This window comes from Bactrocera latifrons, unplaced genomic scaffold, assembly GCF_001853355.1.
Source record: "Bactrocera latifrons isolate USDA-ARS-PBARC rearing strain unplaced genomic scaffold, ASM185335v1 scaffold_246, whole genome shotgun sequence".
Lineage (NCBI taxonomy): Eukaryota > Metazoa > Arthropoda > Insecta > Diptera > Tephritidae > Bactrocera > Bactrocera latifrons.
This window is the reverse complement of record NW_017536030.1, coordinates 376,575-393,931: the sequence shown is the minus strand read 5'-3', so window position 1 is coordinate 393,931 and position 17,357 is coordinate 376,575. Positions and strand designations below refer to the sequence as shown.

The window sequence follows — 17,357 nt, the reverse complement described above, 5'->3', positions numbered from 1 at the left end:
GGCAACAATGTAATCTCTGAAGAAATTGTACAGATCGGATTACTATAGCATATAGCTGCCATACAAACTGAACAATCGGAATTAAGTTCATGTATGGAAAACTTTCACATTTGACAAGATATTTTCATTTTGAGGCAACAATGTAATCTCTGAAGAAATTGTTCAGATCGGATTACTATAGCATATAGCTGTCATACAAACTGAACACATAATTACTAACAGAAATGCACCTGTGAAGAGTACTTAGCTTCGGTGCAACTGAAGTTAACGCTTTTTCTTGTTTTCCTTTAAAATTAATATTTTATCAACGTGCAAAGTTGGTTTTTGTTTTTTTTAAATACATTTTTTAACAATAACAAAAGTAGCTTCACTGAAAACATTTCTAAATTACAGAAATCAATAATCCGACAGCGGTCAAATTTATACACGCGCAGTTTGAAGGTTAAGGCTAACTAAAAGTCATATGAATTTAATTCTAGTAGCGCCATCTATGTGTCAGGGCGGAGACTTTCCAATTGTCATTGACATTTTATGTAATTGTTTTGATTTGACACTTTGTTTTTGACTGACACTGAAGTAAACTGGCTATTCGGCGAATAAAATCATATGTATTTTTGTTTGGACATATGCAGTTCCGTAAAATTTACAGACAAAATTTAGTTACATTTTTTATGAATAATTTGCTCATCGTATTTCAGAATTTTTTTTTTTAAGGCCGTAAAGATTGTTTAAAATACCTTCGCACCACTAAAACACTCCCTCCTTCTGTCGTAGAATTTTTCCCTACCCCGGGACCGCTTTCGCATTACTTCATTCCGAGATGGACCCATTACATTTCAATTTCTACTCTCCCTGCGTCCAGCGATGCCTATGACTTTGTAGCCAGCATCAAGCTATTTAGCTCGTCTTCTATTGGGAGTCCGCATCCATGTCTCTTTTTTTTGTGCGTAGAACATGGTGCACGTACGAGGCAATTAGTTCCCAGCTTTCGCTGCTAGATATCATTTTTTCTCTACGGTTTTCCACACTTAGTTCTCCGAGCTTATTTTCTACAGTTATTCGTGCTTCCTTCCATCATTGGCACTTGAAAAAGGTATGGTTTGCATCGTCTAGTGGATCATATTTCAGAATGACAAGAATATACCAAACAGCAATATTTATTTTGATGTGACATTTGGTATAGCTGTGACTGGCAGTCTTACCAACCTAGAAAAAAAAAAAATTCGACGTATGGGTTTTCGAGCGAAAGTTAAATTCAAAAGTCTTACTATTTTTTGCGTGTGTACGTTTAAACTCGCAGTAGATAGCATAAAAAAATAGATGCCTATATATTTTATATTCAACTTTCAGCGAAAAGTTCGAAGTTTAATAGTTTCGCTAACAATATTGAATACAAATACTAAGCAAAAAAAAAAAAAAAACAAAATCCGCTTATGAACTCTTAAACCATTTTGCTTAGACTTTATTTTCGAACTTAAACATGCTTGGCGTTAGTATTACCTTAACTTGATAGGGGAATGTCAATAAATTAAGCTAATCGCAAATGTGTTAACTCTCCGACTGGCCGTAAATCCACTTAACCTGCTGGTACTGCGCTAACCAATCTAAAAGTGTATATTGCTGCTGCTGCTTCTGCTCTACACAACACACTTGTTCAAGCAATTTATACGCAGCTGCAGCAAGGGAATATGGGAATAGTCGTGCGATGTTGCAATTACCATAGCTCAACACTAATAACAACTAACGGTATTATACGCCTACAAGATCGGACTGCCAAAGCGAAAGGTGTGTTGTTGTTGTTGTTGTTGGCGATATTTGTATCGAGGATGTAGTTAGTCACCACGGCAGCAAATGAAGTTATTCAACTGACCAGTGACAATTCTAGTCGTTGCCGTACGCTGAGCGTCTCGTCGCCGCCGAAGCAAAAGCAATTATTGCGTTAGAATGCGATTTCGATTTAGCTTTCCTTTGATGCGGTTTTTGCCTTTCTTGTAGCGTGGTGACACCGGGTACTTGTGATGCTGCTGCCTGCTCGGCTGCGGTTGTATTGCTGCTGGTGTCTGTTGGTCATCAAAGTCACTTGCAGTTGGAACGACGACGTTAATTGGTTGTGCTGTGGTGATTAGTTGTTGTTGTAGCTGTAGTGGTTGCTGCAACTGTTGATGACCCGCTATGCCAAATGCTTGTGTAGCTGTATAACGGTGCTGTTGCTGCGTGTGTCTGTGTTGTTGCTGTTGCAACTGTCGATATGGTCGCCGTTTGTGTTGTGTTGCTGTCGCTGTCGCTGGTGTCGATGGTATGACCGCATATGCTCCATAGGCTGTTGTCGGCTGATAACTAACCGGATTAACACCTACCTTGCCGTCACCTTCAATGCCGGCAAAGTAGTTGTTCTTGTGGCTATTGTAACCGAATTGCTGCACGTCATCATCGTAGTCATTAGCGTCGTTACTGTATGCGTTCGGGGTGGGTGAGAGCGCGGTGGTCATTGGTGGGCGGCTGGAAAAGTACAGCGCCACATCATCATCGTTGTCGTAGTCGTGTTCATGGTCGTGGTCATCGTCAGCACCGCTGGCGACGTCATTTGTGTCTTCAACTTCGTTAGAATCAACGTCGTCGGTGTCGTGCTCGTCTTCATCGGATGTGGCGGTAGTATAAATGTCATTAGAGTTGTAGTGCTGCTGGTTTTTGTAATGCATATGCGGCTGATAGTTGTGGTAGTTATTGTTGTTGTTGCTACTAATTACTGGTGGTGCGTTCAACATTTGCGCTTGCGGCTTGGGCTGTTGTTGCAGAAAGTAGCTAGCGCCATAGAATTGTGGCTGGTGTTTATAATGTTGTTGTTGCTGTTGCTGCTGTTTTAGTTGTTGTTGTTGTTTTAGTTGTTGTTTTTGTTGTTCATGTTGTTGTCGCATTAGCTGTAGCTGTTGTTGTTGTTGTAATAATTGTATACTTTGTTGTTGTGGCGTTGAGTTTAAGGCATATGTTGCAGCAGCATCACCTATTTCCGCCAGCCCCGCCCCCCGATATTTCTTCTTGCGCCGAAAACTTGTCGTCGGATATTTACCATTCGCATAAGTACGTTGCAGTTCGGCTAAAAAGTCATCCGCCAACAATGTGTTTGTTTCCGTAGCACCGCCCGGGCTATTGCCATCTTCTTGCTCACCGCTTGTGTCGCCTGATGTAGCCGCTGCCGCTGCTGCCAAAGCGCTCATTAATTCCATATGTTGCATCAGCTGTTGCGTGCCGCCCGGCATAGTCAACATGTCCTCTTGTTCTTGTATGTTTTCATGCTGACTCGCCTCACCGGCGCTGCCAAATAACGTCGGGCCATAGTTGCTCTTCAAATCGACAACAGATATCGGCTGTGCAGCTGCTGGTGTATACAACAGGTGCTCGGCCATGCTGTCATCGCCGTATGCAGCCGCCATTTCGTGAGGATTGTGTGACATGATTGGCGGCGTCGCTGGGGTTGGCCTTACGGCTCTGCGGCCATGTTTGGCTGCTTGATTTGGATACTGGGCGGCGTGTAGTTGCGGCTGATAGTATGGCTTGTGTAGGTTATGGTAATGGTGATGTGGCAAGTGGTGGTACTTGTGGTGGCTAAGCTGCTGCGAGGGTTTGCGTGATTTATGTTTCCGCGCCACTTCCGGCATTCGCACTTTGATGTGCACACTGGCAACAGGCAATTGAGGGGAGAACAAAATAAAAGTAGAAAAATAATATAATTTTATTGGAACAACATTTATGCATTTATGCTATCCTAGCAAAAATGCTCTTCACTCATACTCACTGTTCATCGTCGTCGGCGGCGCGGCACCAGCCCACATTCAGCACACACAGAACACACACCACGGCCAGCCACGCGTAACAGTCGGGCATGCTACCACACTGTTAACCGTATCTCCAAGTATAACACAGCGCACACGCTTTACGCGCAAAAGCTTCACTTAACACTAACTACTGCGTTTATCCTTTTTAAATATTTTCTTTTCGGAATTATTCCTTTTCTTGGCTTGCCGGCTTGCTCTCACAGCATTTGTTATCCTTACGTCCGCATTTGCACAATCATTTATTACTAATGACAATTTCGCAACGCTCGCGGTTACTTTTATGTGTGTGCATTTCTCCAGCACCCAGTTGTACATTCTCCCTTACACATGATATTGCGGCACTTTCTTTAGCGGTTCATCGCCGTCAAACGGCGTCCATCGTACACCGTCTAATGTTGCACATATTACTGTTGTTGTGGCGCGTATTTGCATGCATATGTTGCTGATTTTCTTGTTGTGTTTCCCTGCTCTTTGTTGTGGTGTATTGCTCCATTTTACGAGATCAAATTTCGTTCATTGCTCACGGAGCATTGTAGTTCGCAGCAAAGTGATTGCACTCACTGGTGCTTCGCGTAGCCAAATGCACTGTAAAAAAATATTTTTTCGGTGTGGAATTATTGCAATTATCACAGCCTTTAACTTGGATTGGAGACTCTTTAAGCGTTCTATAAAGTGGTTGCTAAAAGAAACTCCAATAAAAGATGATGATGATGAAGAGCAACGCAGATTTTTTTCGTCTTGGCTGGTTAGGTTAGGTTAATCTGGTAGGGCAATAAGCCACGCATAGACCAGTTTGGTCCTTTGTGATACCAGATGTAGTTCACTTGCCAAGTCCAAGGGATTTTAACAGACTCTACGGCCTTACTATCGATACCTCTTCCAGTGTATCATACTGTGGAGACTCCAGTTGCTTACAGCGTAGCCTTGCCAATTCGGGAGAAGTGCACAAGAGACGCTACATTGTTTCCCTGGTGTACGGCTGCAGGCATTTCTTGCAGTCTTCTCGATCTGTCAGCTCCATCTTGCAGTCGCCCCCCAGACAGTGACCAGTTAGTATTCCTGTCATGTTCCTGCAGTCTCTTCTATCGAGTGCCAATAAGAATTTAGTTTACTTCCGATTTATTGTTTTGCACATGACTGTTGTACTTTGGCACCGTGGTAGCTTGTTCTGGTTGTATGTCCATAACGGAAACATCGGAAATTATAGAGACGATGAGCTCGCAAAAAAGGAACCCACAGCGACTTTCCTTCAGATTGGATGAGCTTTACTGCCTTAATGCATTCGGTTGCTGGATCTATGAGCCTCGGGCGAGCTCAACATGCATGCAACCAGCAATTGTTTGAGTGCGAAATCATTCTGCCCGAGTATGAAATGTAAAAGTTGCCTTGAACTGCTAGCTCTTGGCAAGGCTCACATAGCCGCAGTGTTAGGCATCATAAATCGAGACTATATCATTGCCACTTTTTTTTTTTTTTTGTTTTTTTTTTTGGAGAACTCAACTTGTCAGAGTAGCTATGAGGAAGATGATGTTGAAGTAACTTGATTGGCATACTTTTTACGAAGCCGGGGAAACGCAAAACCGCCAAAAGGCAGCTACAAATTCATTGAGGCTGGTATTATGATTAGCCGCGTCCATAAATTTGTGGATATTTATAGGTGTTTTGTCGCACTTTTTGATCTATAGCTGAGAGTTCTAGGCATCGTAACGCACACGCGGCTCTAGCTGCCGAAATGGCATTTATTTGTGGTCTCGCGAGACATCAGCCGATTCACCAAACTTAATCTAACCTTCCATATTTAAATAAGAAAAAGTATTATGAGTTTACGTGGTTTAAAAAATTTATTGTCTTTGTGCTTCAACTTCAAGTGTTCCACAAGTTCAATTACCGTTTTCAGCCTGAACTACAACAATTAATTAAATTTCTCATAGTGCATACTTTTTCTTGCATATTTTGCTTTTCATGGACGAGCATCTATCGGGGCTGGCAAGCATTATCTGTGTTTTCTTTAGCTCATATTTCGCTGTGCCGCATCCAAAGATGGTTATACGTAAATGCATTACATTTTTTGTTGTTTTAAACATGAAGCTTACATCAGTAAGCATAACATAAATCAATGTTCGATCCATTTGTTCCACTATGCGTAGACTGATAGATTTGTTCAAATTCACTTTCGAATTCATCGCTGCTGCCAATGCACAATTATATCGTTGGCTTTGTTCGCTCAAATGAAGGTCAAACAATACCAGCAGCAATAATTATACTGCTTTGAAAAATTCATAAATACTTGAATGAGCGAAGTGCGTGCACAATGAAAGTTAAAACGTGAGATTTTATGATATAATCGATTATTATTTAGCGCGCTTCAAAGAGCACAGCATCATTTCTTTGAAAAAATCAAACAAATCCGTCTGATTTTCTTGCGCTATTGTGTGTCCTTCGCTTAGTCCAGGATATGCATAAACGCTAAGTAAATGCACTTTTCCAACACCTGAGCGCAGTTGGTGAGCATTTGTGCGCTGCCTCTTTCTCATTCGTACGTAAGAAGCTCAGAAAATAAGTCATTTTAAATTCTTAGTAAATATTGTATATATACTTAAGTGTCTTGTATATAGAAGGGAGGAGATAAGGGGTAGTGTCTTTTCTTATTGCTACCCTGCAGTTCAGTTTATCGAAGTATTAGCAAAGCATTTGAAGAGTTAAGGGATTACATTTCACCGAATAAGCAAATTCAACAATTTTATTGTGACTTCTTAGAATTCAAAATTGGTACGAGTTAAAATCACTCCTTGTGGATTACTTAAGTTAATATTTAATCAAATAATTGGCGTGAAAAATGGAAAATATTTGACACATGTTCTATAAATATATTATACGTTTTGGCCTGAGTTAGAAGCACTTGAACATTTAAAAATTCTTGAATTTTCTCTTCTTCTCTGGCAAACTAGACTTGAAGCACTGATTTGTATTATATTCTTCTTGGGTTTGTTATTAGCTTAAACCAATTTGAATTCACAACACTTCAAATTAAAATTATTAAATTAAATTATATTTTAAACGTGATTTCTCACAAAATGCCTTTAGTCAGTACATGGCCACACGTGACTGAGAAAAAAATATTACGAAATACATACGAGTATTACTATTTGTAATTGGAAACCTTTTAATGAAACCTACGTAGTAAAATGGTGACAAAAGCATTTAGCATAGTTGAAATACGAACGGAAACGGATGCCAGCGGTCAACTGTGACCTAAACCGTATAAAAACCAAGCAGAGTTGCATAAATGGCAATGTGCTTTATTTTATACGTGAATATAAGATTTCTCTGTGCGATCACCACATGCTCTAATGATTGTCTGACCGCACATAACTGAATTTGTATTTGAAAATTTCCACAGATGGGTTGTCCTGTCCTGTTTACAGTTACTTAAAATATTCATTCATCATCATTTTTTGCATTATTATTTTTTACAACTCACGTTCGTTGAACGAAATTGATTTTTTGGCGATGAAGCTCCAGATAAGATTCAGAGAACAATTGGCATTAGTGGGCTATTTATTTACAGTAACTTACAATATTCAAGTACGCCGAAAAATGGACTAAAAAAAAATCGATTTTTTGAGTCATTAACTATATAGTCGAATGACTTATTTTTATTCGCGTACGACGCCCGTCATTTTTCGACAACTGAAGAGTCAGTTGATGCGTTCAGAACGCATGTTTTGGAGCTATCCTCAATGAGAATGGAAAAAATGTTACGACAATTGTTGAAAACACATCTTAATGGAGAATATTTTGAAAAACAAAAAAGCTATTTTCAATGATTATTATTTTTTTTTGTTCCATAAGCTCGAAATATGAGCGGCAACCCACGTATGAACCGAATTTCATTCTCCAAAACTTAGTTATGACTGACGGAGGTTGTTGCACTCGCCAACTCACAGTTTAGTGCTCCTTAACGCTGAGCAGTATCTGAGATACCCACCCTGTTCATCATTTATTTAAGATCGTTTAAGATTTTGGTATGAAATGTGCGCAAAGCAAGCACAAAAGCAAGCAGCAAGATTTAAACCTATTAGAAAACATAATAGGCATGAAGATTAACAAGTCATGATTATAAATGTATATATATTACTTTATGGAGCTATGCACATAAGTACTCACTTACTTCTCAGCTAGCTGCTTGAAAGTTATTGCCAAGCGGTTTGCGTAAAAGCATTTAGTTGGCTACTAAGAATTGGTAACAAGTATCTACAAAATGTCTAGTCTTAAAGAGATCTGAAGTATTTGAATGGCAGAACGAAAGTCTAAATGTCTGCAGTTAAAAGTTAAAAGTTAAGTCTCATACTACCGTGGATTGTAGTAATAGACATGTTATTGCAAATAAAAGAACAAAATCTCGCTTAAATTTAGCGCACTTACTAAGTGACAGCGCTGATCCACCCCTTGTGTGTGCGTACTGCAAGAAAAAAGCAGGCATAAGACATGGTTGCAGAGTGTAAACTGAATCTACGGTTAATGGCTGATTATGGCTGCAACGCGCCGCCATGACCTTAAATCGTCTGCTCATGCAACAATGCATATGTGTTCTGACACATATGGTGAGCCATAGACGTCACGCGTGTGTAATATTATTACTATTATTGTAGTAAGCAACAACAACTACGTGTCAGCAATTTGAGCTTGTCCGATCAGCGCATGCGCATTGCAGCTGGTGTATTGTGTGAAGATTTCATTGTAATCAAATAGCCACTCTCGCAGTCAGCGTTGCATTTGAGTAAGTTTACGTTGCGCCTGTTGCGTGGCCATTGTCTCGGCTGTCAGGTGTTCTTTTTGTCATGATTTTTTTGTTTTTTTTTTTTGTTTTTTTCTGTGGTTTTGTTTCCCCCTAACTTGTTGCTTGCTTGCCAGCCGCTGCTGATCTTTGCTTTGTTTAATTTTACCGGTTCGTTGCTTCGCCGTTCACGTCAATCTCCTCCCGTTGTGCGAGACATTGTATTGCAGTGAATGTCAAGTTCATGAGCGCTTGCCCGCTGTTGCGCGTATTCACATTTTCCGCGCGAAAAAAGTTTCGTTTGCTTCGAAAGCTTCATTCAAGAATTGTCCATGATGTGTAATTACGTATATAGTTTGCTTGCGCAATGTACGCTAATTGCTTACAAAGACAACTGGCGTCTCGGTTGACTAATGTGAACATGGAGCATTGGATAAGCATAGATCCATGTCGCTAATATTTTTATAGCCTGTCGATTTAGCCAGGTCTACCTGTCTTTACTCTTATGAGGACATCAACCAGCTGGGCCGCTGCACCTTCCCAATTAATGAACCGTATATTCCAAGTAAATACCCTTAAATCGGAATCCTTAACACGTTTGCAGTGGTCGCCATTAAAAGGGGGTCTCTTATTCGAAACAATTTTCTTGTTTTCATTGATATGGTATTTTTACGTGACGGGTCCCAAACCTAGCGCACAACCTTCTCACTTTAGCTCGCCTTCAAACGTAGGTTTTTTTTTGTCTACCCAGAGGATATTTGCTCTAAGACCGGAAGGCTGAATCGAATTTAGTTTTTGAGATATCATTGTGAAACTTTGTATACTTTTTTTTTTCTACTCAATACGCTACTCGTTTTGATGCAACCGTATAAACTGATTCAATAAAATCAAGTTTTTATATGAGAACCCGCTCTATTTGACTAGATATTTTCATAAAATTTGTCACCATTATCATTATAGAACTTCAGAATAAATTTTTCAGTTCGCAAGGCTGTAGCATATAGTTGCCATATTTTTCTTACGATAGATCAATGTGATTTTCTTCGAGTACTAAAGATTGATGTGCTTTTCATTAAGCGCTTGCCAAAACGTTCATCGTCATTATTAATATCATAATCATCATTATTGTCATTATCACCATAACTATTATGATTCTTGTCATCGTCACCACATTACCATTGTTGTCATCATCATTATCATCATCATTATCATTGTTATTATTATTGTCATCATTGTCATCATTATCATTGTTATTATTATTATCATAATTATCATCATTGTCATCATTCTCATTATCATCATCATCATTATCATCGTAACTATTATGATCCTTTTCATTATCATTATTATCATTATCATCATTATGATTGTTATTATTATTATTATCATAATCATCATCATTGTCGTTATCATCATCATCATTACCATTATCGTTATCGTCGTCTTCATCATTAACATTATCATTATTATTATCATAATCATCATCACTGTCATTGTCGTCATCATCATTATCATTATAACTATTATGATCCTTATCATTATCATCATCATTATCATTATCATCGTTATCATTATTATTGTCATAATCATCATCGTTGTCATTGTCATCATCATCATTATCATTATAATTATAATTATAATTATGATGATCCTTATCGTCATCATCATAATCATCATCAGTTTTATCATTTTAAACATATCACTGCAAACAACAATGTTACAGAGGTCACCCTGTTTCAGAAGGTTATATATAAAGTTCAGCACTCGAGACGTTGAGAGCATGAGTCCACATACTTTTTGTTTATTACATTTTTTATACTCCCACGACTTAAGCACCATTCATTAAGCCTTACGTAGCCAAAGATTTCCCCTTGCGATGCGGCAAAACCAACAACACTTCGCAGCAAAATATTTACGCTGGACGAGGTGTGAAATCACATGTAATTAATAAACCAATAACACGCAATTTAGCCATCGCCATCTAAGGATAAAACACGGACATCATTAAGAAACGAACAGACACTCTTACGCACAAAGTGTGGAGAAAAGAATGCTTAGCTGAACGGGCAGCTTGGCAATAAAGCAGACACGCACAAGACAGGCTAAAAACATTTTTGCAGAATTTATTAAAAGTTCAAACAAAGTTCACTCAACTCGTGTCAATTTAATGAGATACTTCAAGAAAGCATAGCTTAAATAGAGGCTGAAAATTTCACGGAATGAACGGTGAATGGCTGAGAAGTGTAGTTTGAGAAAGCAACGGAAGCGTCGAAACGGGAAGGAGGCGTGTTGTAGGCGTAGTTGGAACTGTTGTATTGTTGTTGGCTGTGTGAATCGAACTAGACACGCACAGCGCGTAAATACGCCTGGCGAACGCTAACGCCTCCAACGGCAACAAGATATGTCGGGGTTAGCTATCGGCTCTTGATGTTGCCGTGTTAGAATCAGCAACAGAAACTGACCACTGGACAACAATGGGCATTCAATAATTTTATAAGCGTTCGTGTTGATAGCGCTTCACATCACATGGTGTTTGGTTTTTTTTTTTTTTTGTTGACTTCTTTAAGTAATTTGTGTTGGCTGGCGTGGCGTTTAATGTGAAATTGATTAATTGAATTATTAATTTTGGTAGTTCAACACTTTCGTGCGCTCGACACGCTATTTTTTGCGCTCCTTCCGCTACACACAAATGTGTTTTTGTTATTTGATGTAGTCGCCGGGGCGTGCACAACGATTTGTCGGCTGTGAGTTTTGCTATTTTTTTATTTTTTATTTTAATACTTTCCGTATTTTCTGATGGTTTTCTGATCGAAACGACGCAAGCAATCAAAACAAAATTAAATCGATTATGGTTATGGCTGAGAAAGTGATTTGCGATAAGCATGCGCTGAAAACGGACACCGTTGTCTTATTAGCGAGCCTGAGCTTGATAAGAATTTCAATGGTTATAAATGGTTATGTGGCAAAAAAAGCTGCAGCAACCACAAATATTAGTATTAGGCTGGGTTATATCTAGTATATAAGCATTATATAGCTATATCCGGTTGTCACGTCATATCAAATTACGTCATCGAAATATTTCAGCGAACAAATACTTAGTTCGATTGTGTTACAGGAACCCTAATTACACCTGAGATTCAGGTATGAATTTTGTAACGTAATGTAAAAAAACAAGAAGACTCACACGTGTCAAAAGCATAAGCAGAAAATAGATTATACATTCTATTGGATAGCCTCAACTCACAACGTAATGCTCTGCGTTATAATTACCGCAGTAATTATATGGCTTTCATTCTTCACATGCGCAGAGAAGAAGAAAAATATAACATTCACGCACAGTTAAACAAAGAAGTGCAAATATACTAAGAACTTCAGAACGAGTTAGACCAAATGAAAATCAGAAAGAAGGCAGTAATGAATAAAAGTCATTAGGTTGAGGGTGATGATGATAATGATGCTTATGCTGACGATGATGGTAATGACAATAATGATGATGATGTGTTTTGCGACTTTGTAAAGTATATAACAGCTCAATTTTAAACTCTTGGTCCTTCAAACGGCTCGTGTATAACTTTTTCAACTGTCGGATCATTAATTTGTAAATTACACGTCACTTTGATTTAAGCAACTATTGATATTGGGAAAAAACCTATAAAAAAATTAATTTCCACAAAAAAGTCCACAAATAATAATTTTGATGAGCGTAAAGTGAATTTGTTCGAGATAGCAGGCACGCTAGAGATATCAACTAAACGTATAAATCATAGCATTCACGAATATTTGGGTATGAGTAAGCTCAGTGCAAAGTGAGTGCAGCGCGAGTAACGACTAGTGGATGATTAGATTGAAAAATAATAGGTCAAATTCAAATTGATCACAAATGACTACCGGCTACAATTGTTCAGTTTTTTTTCAAAGTTAATAGGATAGATTAAGATGTGAGTGAGTTATAACAAAAAATCATTGTGAAGGTCATGAAAAATTGGGCTACAAAATGCGTTCCTTTGAGTCCAAGCGAGACAGATTTATGAATAAATGAAACTTTAAGTTACCAGCACGTCGTCAGTTTAGCAGATTTTTGAAATACATACATGGTCCAAACTATATGCTTTACAAAGTAAGATTTGTATATTTATCCGATGACATTTTCTTCCCTTTTGTTTCTTAAGTGAAGTTTGCGTGACCTGAGTAGACACTCCACAGTATTTTGGCGAAAATTAGCCAACATTTGTGAACGTTGTGGAAATTAATAAAGTTGGAGCGCAAAGTTAGAAATCAAGTTCACCAAATGACACTCTTTAAAATAGAATCGCATTGTAGAAATGGAAAACTTGTTGCCAATTATGTTAAGGCACGCAAAGGAGATTTCAATTATGTGTATGGTTTGCAACGCTTTTTGTCAAATAAAAAGTTTAAAAATGCGGCTAATATAAAGAAGAAGTTTCCAAACCAATTTTACCATATGCCTTTGATTTATTTTTATTTTAATTTAATTTTCATTTTAATTCAATTTAATTATTTTTTTTGCTGAGATTATACCAAAGAAGAGGAGCTCACTATTTGACACTAAAATATGCTAGCACGAAAAGAAAATATAAACAAAAAATCTAAAAACCGTGGCACCAGACTTCTTGTGCCTTGGCCAAGCTTGTAGTAAACTTGAAAAGTTTGAAGTTTGCCAACTGCAATTGTGCGCTCGCCCGGTTAGTCAAACCGCGAGGTTCAACGCCCTCAACAGGCGATCGTCAACTATGTCGTCTGGCTTGTCGTTGACACATCTGCCATTAAACTATTTGCTTCCCAAAGCATTTGGCCATTTTGCTTTGCCATATGCGCAGTTTTTTTGTTCGCTTGTGGTGGCATAGGCAACTGAAGATATTTGCTATTCATCCAGGGTGACACAGCATTTTGCTGGTGTTACGTCCTCAAAGCATAGAGTCTTAACAAATTGCCGTTCTAAGAGTTTTGTAGACATGCTATATCATTTAATTTATATTTTACATACACTTACATACATACATATACTATATAAAATATGTACTTATATAAATAGTCCAAATAGTGGAGCTGACTCGATTTAGCCATCCTTTTGTTTATATGCGAACTTGTCCCTTAGTTTTTGAAATATTGGTCTGAAATTTTGCACACGTCCTTTCCGCTCCAAGAAGCAGCTCATTTTTCGGAACCGCCGATATCGGACTACCACAGCATATAGCTGCCGTACAAATTACGTTCTCAGTCAAGTTCTTGTATGGAAAAGTTTCTTATTTGACGAGTTACCTTCACGGAATTTGGCATGGCTTATTCTCCAAAGCAGTGCTAGAATTTCTGAAGAAATTGTCCGGGAGTGAACCACTATAGCAACCATACAAAATGAACGATCAAACTCAAGTCTCCGTATAGACAACTTTTGTTTTTGACGAAATTTCTTCACAAAATTCGGCATGGATTATTGACCAAGTCAACACTATAATATCCGAAGAAATTGTTCAGATAGAGCTACTGTAGCATATAGCTACCATACAAAATGAAAGATCAAACTCATGTCTCCGTATGGAAAATTTTTGTACTCGACGATAGAATTTCTGAAAATATTATCCACTTTCGACCACTATTGCGTATAGTTGCCATGCAAAAAGAACGATTAAACTCAAATCTCCGTTTGGGAAACTTTTTGTTTTCTCCGAAGAAATTGCTCAGATCGGATTCTTATAGAAAAGTTCTTATATGGAAAAGGTAATTAACTTGACAAATTATTGTCAGGACACTTAAATGTATAATATATATACCAAGGGTATTAAAGCTTCGGAGCAGCCGAATTTAAGGTTTTTCTTTGCCATTTTTTCACTTGTCGTATTTTGTTACAAAGCCTTAACTACTCATCTGATTTTTTGTCGTTTCGAAAATTATCGAAGCAGGTCTACTATACGTAACTCGGAGCTTTCTAAGCAAGGCTGAAACGTCGTAAGCTGCCGATAGGTGGCGCAGTGGTCGCAAATTTTTTATTTGACCATAACAACGCAAGAATTCGACAAAAAGTTTGCTGCTTAAGAATGTGCGAGAAGTACTTCAAAATGCCGGTTAAAAAATAGAAAAGAATGAATGGAAAAGTACAGTTTTTAATTGTTAACCTTTTTACATAGTTCACAACTCTGCTGACGCAACTTGAAATAACAATGTTCAGCTTTGATAAAAACTCAAAAATAATAAAGATGGCAAAAGCTTCAGCAAATTATGCATTACATTTACCATAATTACCATATATCATTAGGAGGAGCCGCAAGCTAAATTTAACAAAAACAAAAATTATAGAATTGTTTCACAAAAGCAACAAGCGCTCAAAACAACTTATTCGATAAACTAAAGCAAATTGCGCACATAAAGTGTGTCAGACCAGCAAATGTGCGCATGGCTAAATGGCGAACACACACCCACACACTTACAAATAGTCAACCTTACGTATCAGTGCGCCGTAAATGTGCCACCAAAGTTGTTACCATCGCACTAACAGGCGAGCAATAGCTCCGAATAATAATAATAATAATATTTCCAGTGGAGTCGCCAGGGCAAGCTGGCAGTCACTGCCACCGCGTAGCCGCAAATAATTGTGTGCCAAAGAAATTAACGCTTATACAAATGATGATGGCAAACACTTTTTTGTTTTTGTTGTTATGCGTTATGCTAATTCGGTTTTGTTTTCTTATTTCTTTTTTTTTGTTTTGTGTTAAAAGTGTCAATTGTTCAGCGCAGTTTTCAAAAGCCATGTGAAATATGTATGTATGTGGGGCTTCCACCAGTTCCGTGAGTTTTTTCTTGTAGTGTTTTCTATGACATTTCGTTTGACAAATGTCGGTTTTCATTAATCTCTAGACTAATGAGCGTTAAGGAGAAACATTTTAACTAAACTTATTTGTGACTTAATTGTATTTACTTTCAAACAAATTTATTTTCGTATGAATGAATGTCTTGCTATAAGAATGAAGAACTGGTTTCTTTAATTTGTTAGAAATTTATGGAAGTCAGTTTTTTGTCTGAATATCACTATTCAAAAATAAGTGTAGGGTTGTATTGATTATGCAAAGACTTGCTATTGTGGTGGTGAGCGTCAACTTGTTCTAGCTTTTCGGCGCTGAAGCTTCTTTATTTTGAAGTTTTTTTGGTGAGTATTTTCGTGCATGATCAGTAACCTATGTATAGGTTACACTGACTGGTCTTGGTAATGCTAAATACGAGCGGAATTTCCATCCATGTTATGATTGCGGACTCTACAATGGCTAGAATATTAATAATTGTGCCATTGAAGGCATTATTAAATGCTCCGGTTTTGTCAAGAAAAACGCCCAGTGTATACTATATACCTCGAGCTCTAGAGCTCTCTCTACATATAAGCTGAACGGAAGTGGTCATTGAGCTTCTTTGTATAGAAGTATTTCTGTTATTTTGCTCGCCTAGTAACCACAAGTTTTGTAAACCTTGACAGGTCAGGGTTCCCAAGTTTATGGTCGGTGTTCTCAATTGTATTAACGGTGTTCTCATCCTCATGGTTGTGTTCTCAACCTTCTCTCTCTTCAACTGTGATGTGTTTATACAATATTTGTCATTATTTGTTTGTGAATATTGTCACCTTATTTTTTGTATTCTATTTTCTTACTTTTCCCTAAAATTAAATTTGTTCTTGTCTGCAACACATCTGTAGTACATGACCGCCAAACACACATACATACATACATACAATTTGTCGCAGAGCAACATTTGCTCGCAAACCGCCGTGCCTCCAACCATACCTCAGACTTTGTTTGCTGTGTGGGTGTTGGCTATTTGTCATTTTACTTACCTTATTTATCGCCTCCAAGCAACCATCCCACACACACTCACATAGTACAAATTCATTTCTTGCGGCCTCTTTTACACCATTTCTCAATTTAATATTTATTTTCCCACTACATTGTTAGTCTCGTCTATTTATTTGTGTTTTTTTTTTTATTTTTCAATTTGGTCTCTTCAGTTTGTCGGGCCTGGCATTGCGTTGATTGCTCGAATTTTTGTGTTAATATTTTTATTAGCATTTCTATTTGTCTTATTTGTCTCAAGTTGCTCGTGTTAGCGTGTTTGTTCATTCAGCGCAAAAGTTTGTGTGTCATTAACTACATAACACATACACATACAGCTATGAGACTGTATGTCACCTTGCCAAGTGACAATTTGCCGAATTACTTGTAAATGTCAATTTGCCAGCTCGGTTTGCCGCCGGGCCCGCTGGCTCGTTGCCGATCGCCGCTGTTTGGTTACTCATAACAAGTTTGTTTCTCCACCGCATTATCTACTTAGTGCCCACTTTGCTCCTCCTTCGCGACTACTGTTTAAGTTTAAGTGTTGTTTTTATTACAAATTGTTAAGCACTTGTGGCAAGAAGTGTTATTTAAGTGTTTATCATTTTCTTTTTTCTTATTCCTTTCATTTCTATGCACTTCGCTGTTTGTCGTCCGTCCCACCCATTCTCGCTGTGCCTCTGCATATACTCTGTGTCTTTAATATTTCAAGGAACATCCATATATATTTTTTTTTTTTTCGATGTGAATTGTTTTTAGTAGCTCATAATTTTACTTTTTCCATTTCTCTTACTTCTTTTTTTTTTTTGCTCGAATATGAGTGAGCGACACCAGCTTGGGAAATGGTGTGTGTCCCTTGCTGATGACATTTTTTGCGCTGTTTTGGGATAGGATAAATCTTTATAGCGTAGAAAATTT

At 38.0% G+C, this 17,357-nt stretch overlaps 2 protein-coding genes across 2 annotated transcripts; both read right to left on the bottom strand.

Moving 5' to 3' along the window:
• Positions 1–1,431: 1,431 nt before the first annotated feature.
• On the bottom strand, positions 1,432–4,068 carry LOC108969259 (alpha-protein kinase 1). Its single transcript, XM_018933863.1, has 2 exons — positions 3,794–4,068; positions 1,432–3,675 (listed from the first exon to the last, which is right to left on the bottom strand). Exons 1-2 carry the CDS (start codon positions 3,880–3,882, stop codon positions 1,932–1,934), a joined length of 1,833 nt encoding a protein of 610 aa, XP_018789408.1. The 5' UTR covers positions 3,883–4,068; the 3' UTR covers positions 1,432–1,931.
• Positions 4,069–9,682: 5,614 nt separating this feature from the next.
• LOC108969255 (glycosyltransferase-like protein gnt13) lies at positions 9,683–13,908 on the bottom strand. The gene is made up of 3 exons (XM_018933856.1): positions 13,891–13,908; positions 10,067–10,261; positions 9,683–9,940 (listed from the first exon to the last, which is right to left on the bottom strand). Exons 1-3 carry the CDS (start codon positions 13,906–13,908, stop codon positions 9,683–9,685), a joined length of 471 nt encoding a protein of 156 aa, XP_018789401.1.
• Positions 13,909–17,357: the final 3,449 nt, after the last annotated feature.

What these genes read in the sequence shown, in the direction of transcription:
- LOC108969259 (XM_018933863.1), bottom strand. Translation starts at nt 3,882, where the DNA reads ATGCCCGACTGTTACGCGTGGCTGGCCGTGGTGTGTGTTCTGTGTGTG. An exon ending in GCCGCCGACGACGATGAACA is followed by an intron (nt 3,676 to 3,793) that starts GTGAGTATGAGT and finishes GCCTGTTGCCAG; the next exon opens with TGTGCACATCAAAGTGCGAA.
- LOC108969255 (XM_018933856.1), bottom strand. An exon ending in ATGATAATAATAATGATAAT is followed by an intron (nt 9,941 to 10,066) that starts GTTAATGATGAA and finishes GATAATGAAAAG; the next exon opens with GATCATAATAGTTACGATGA.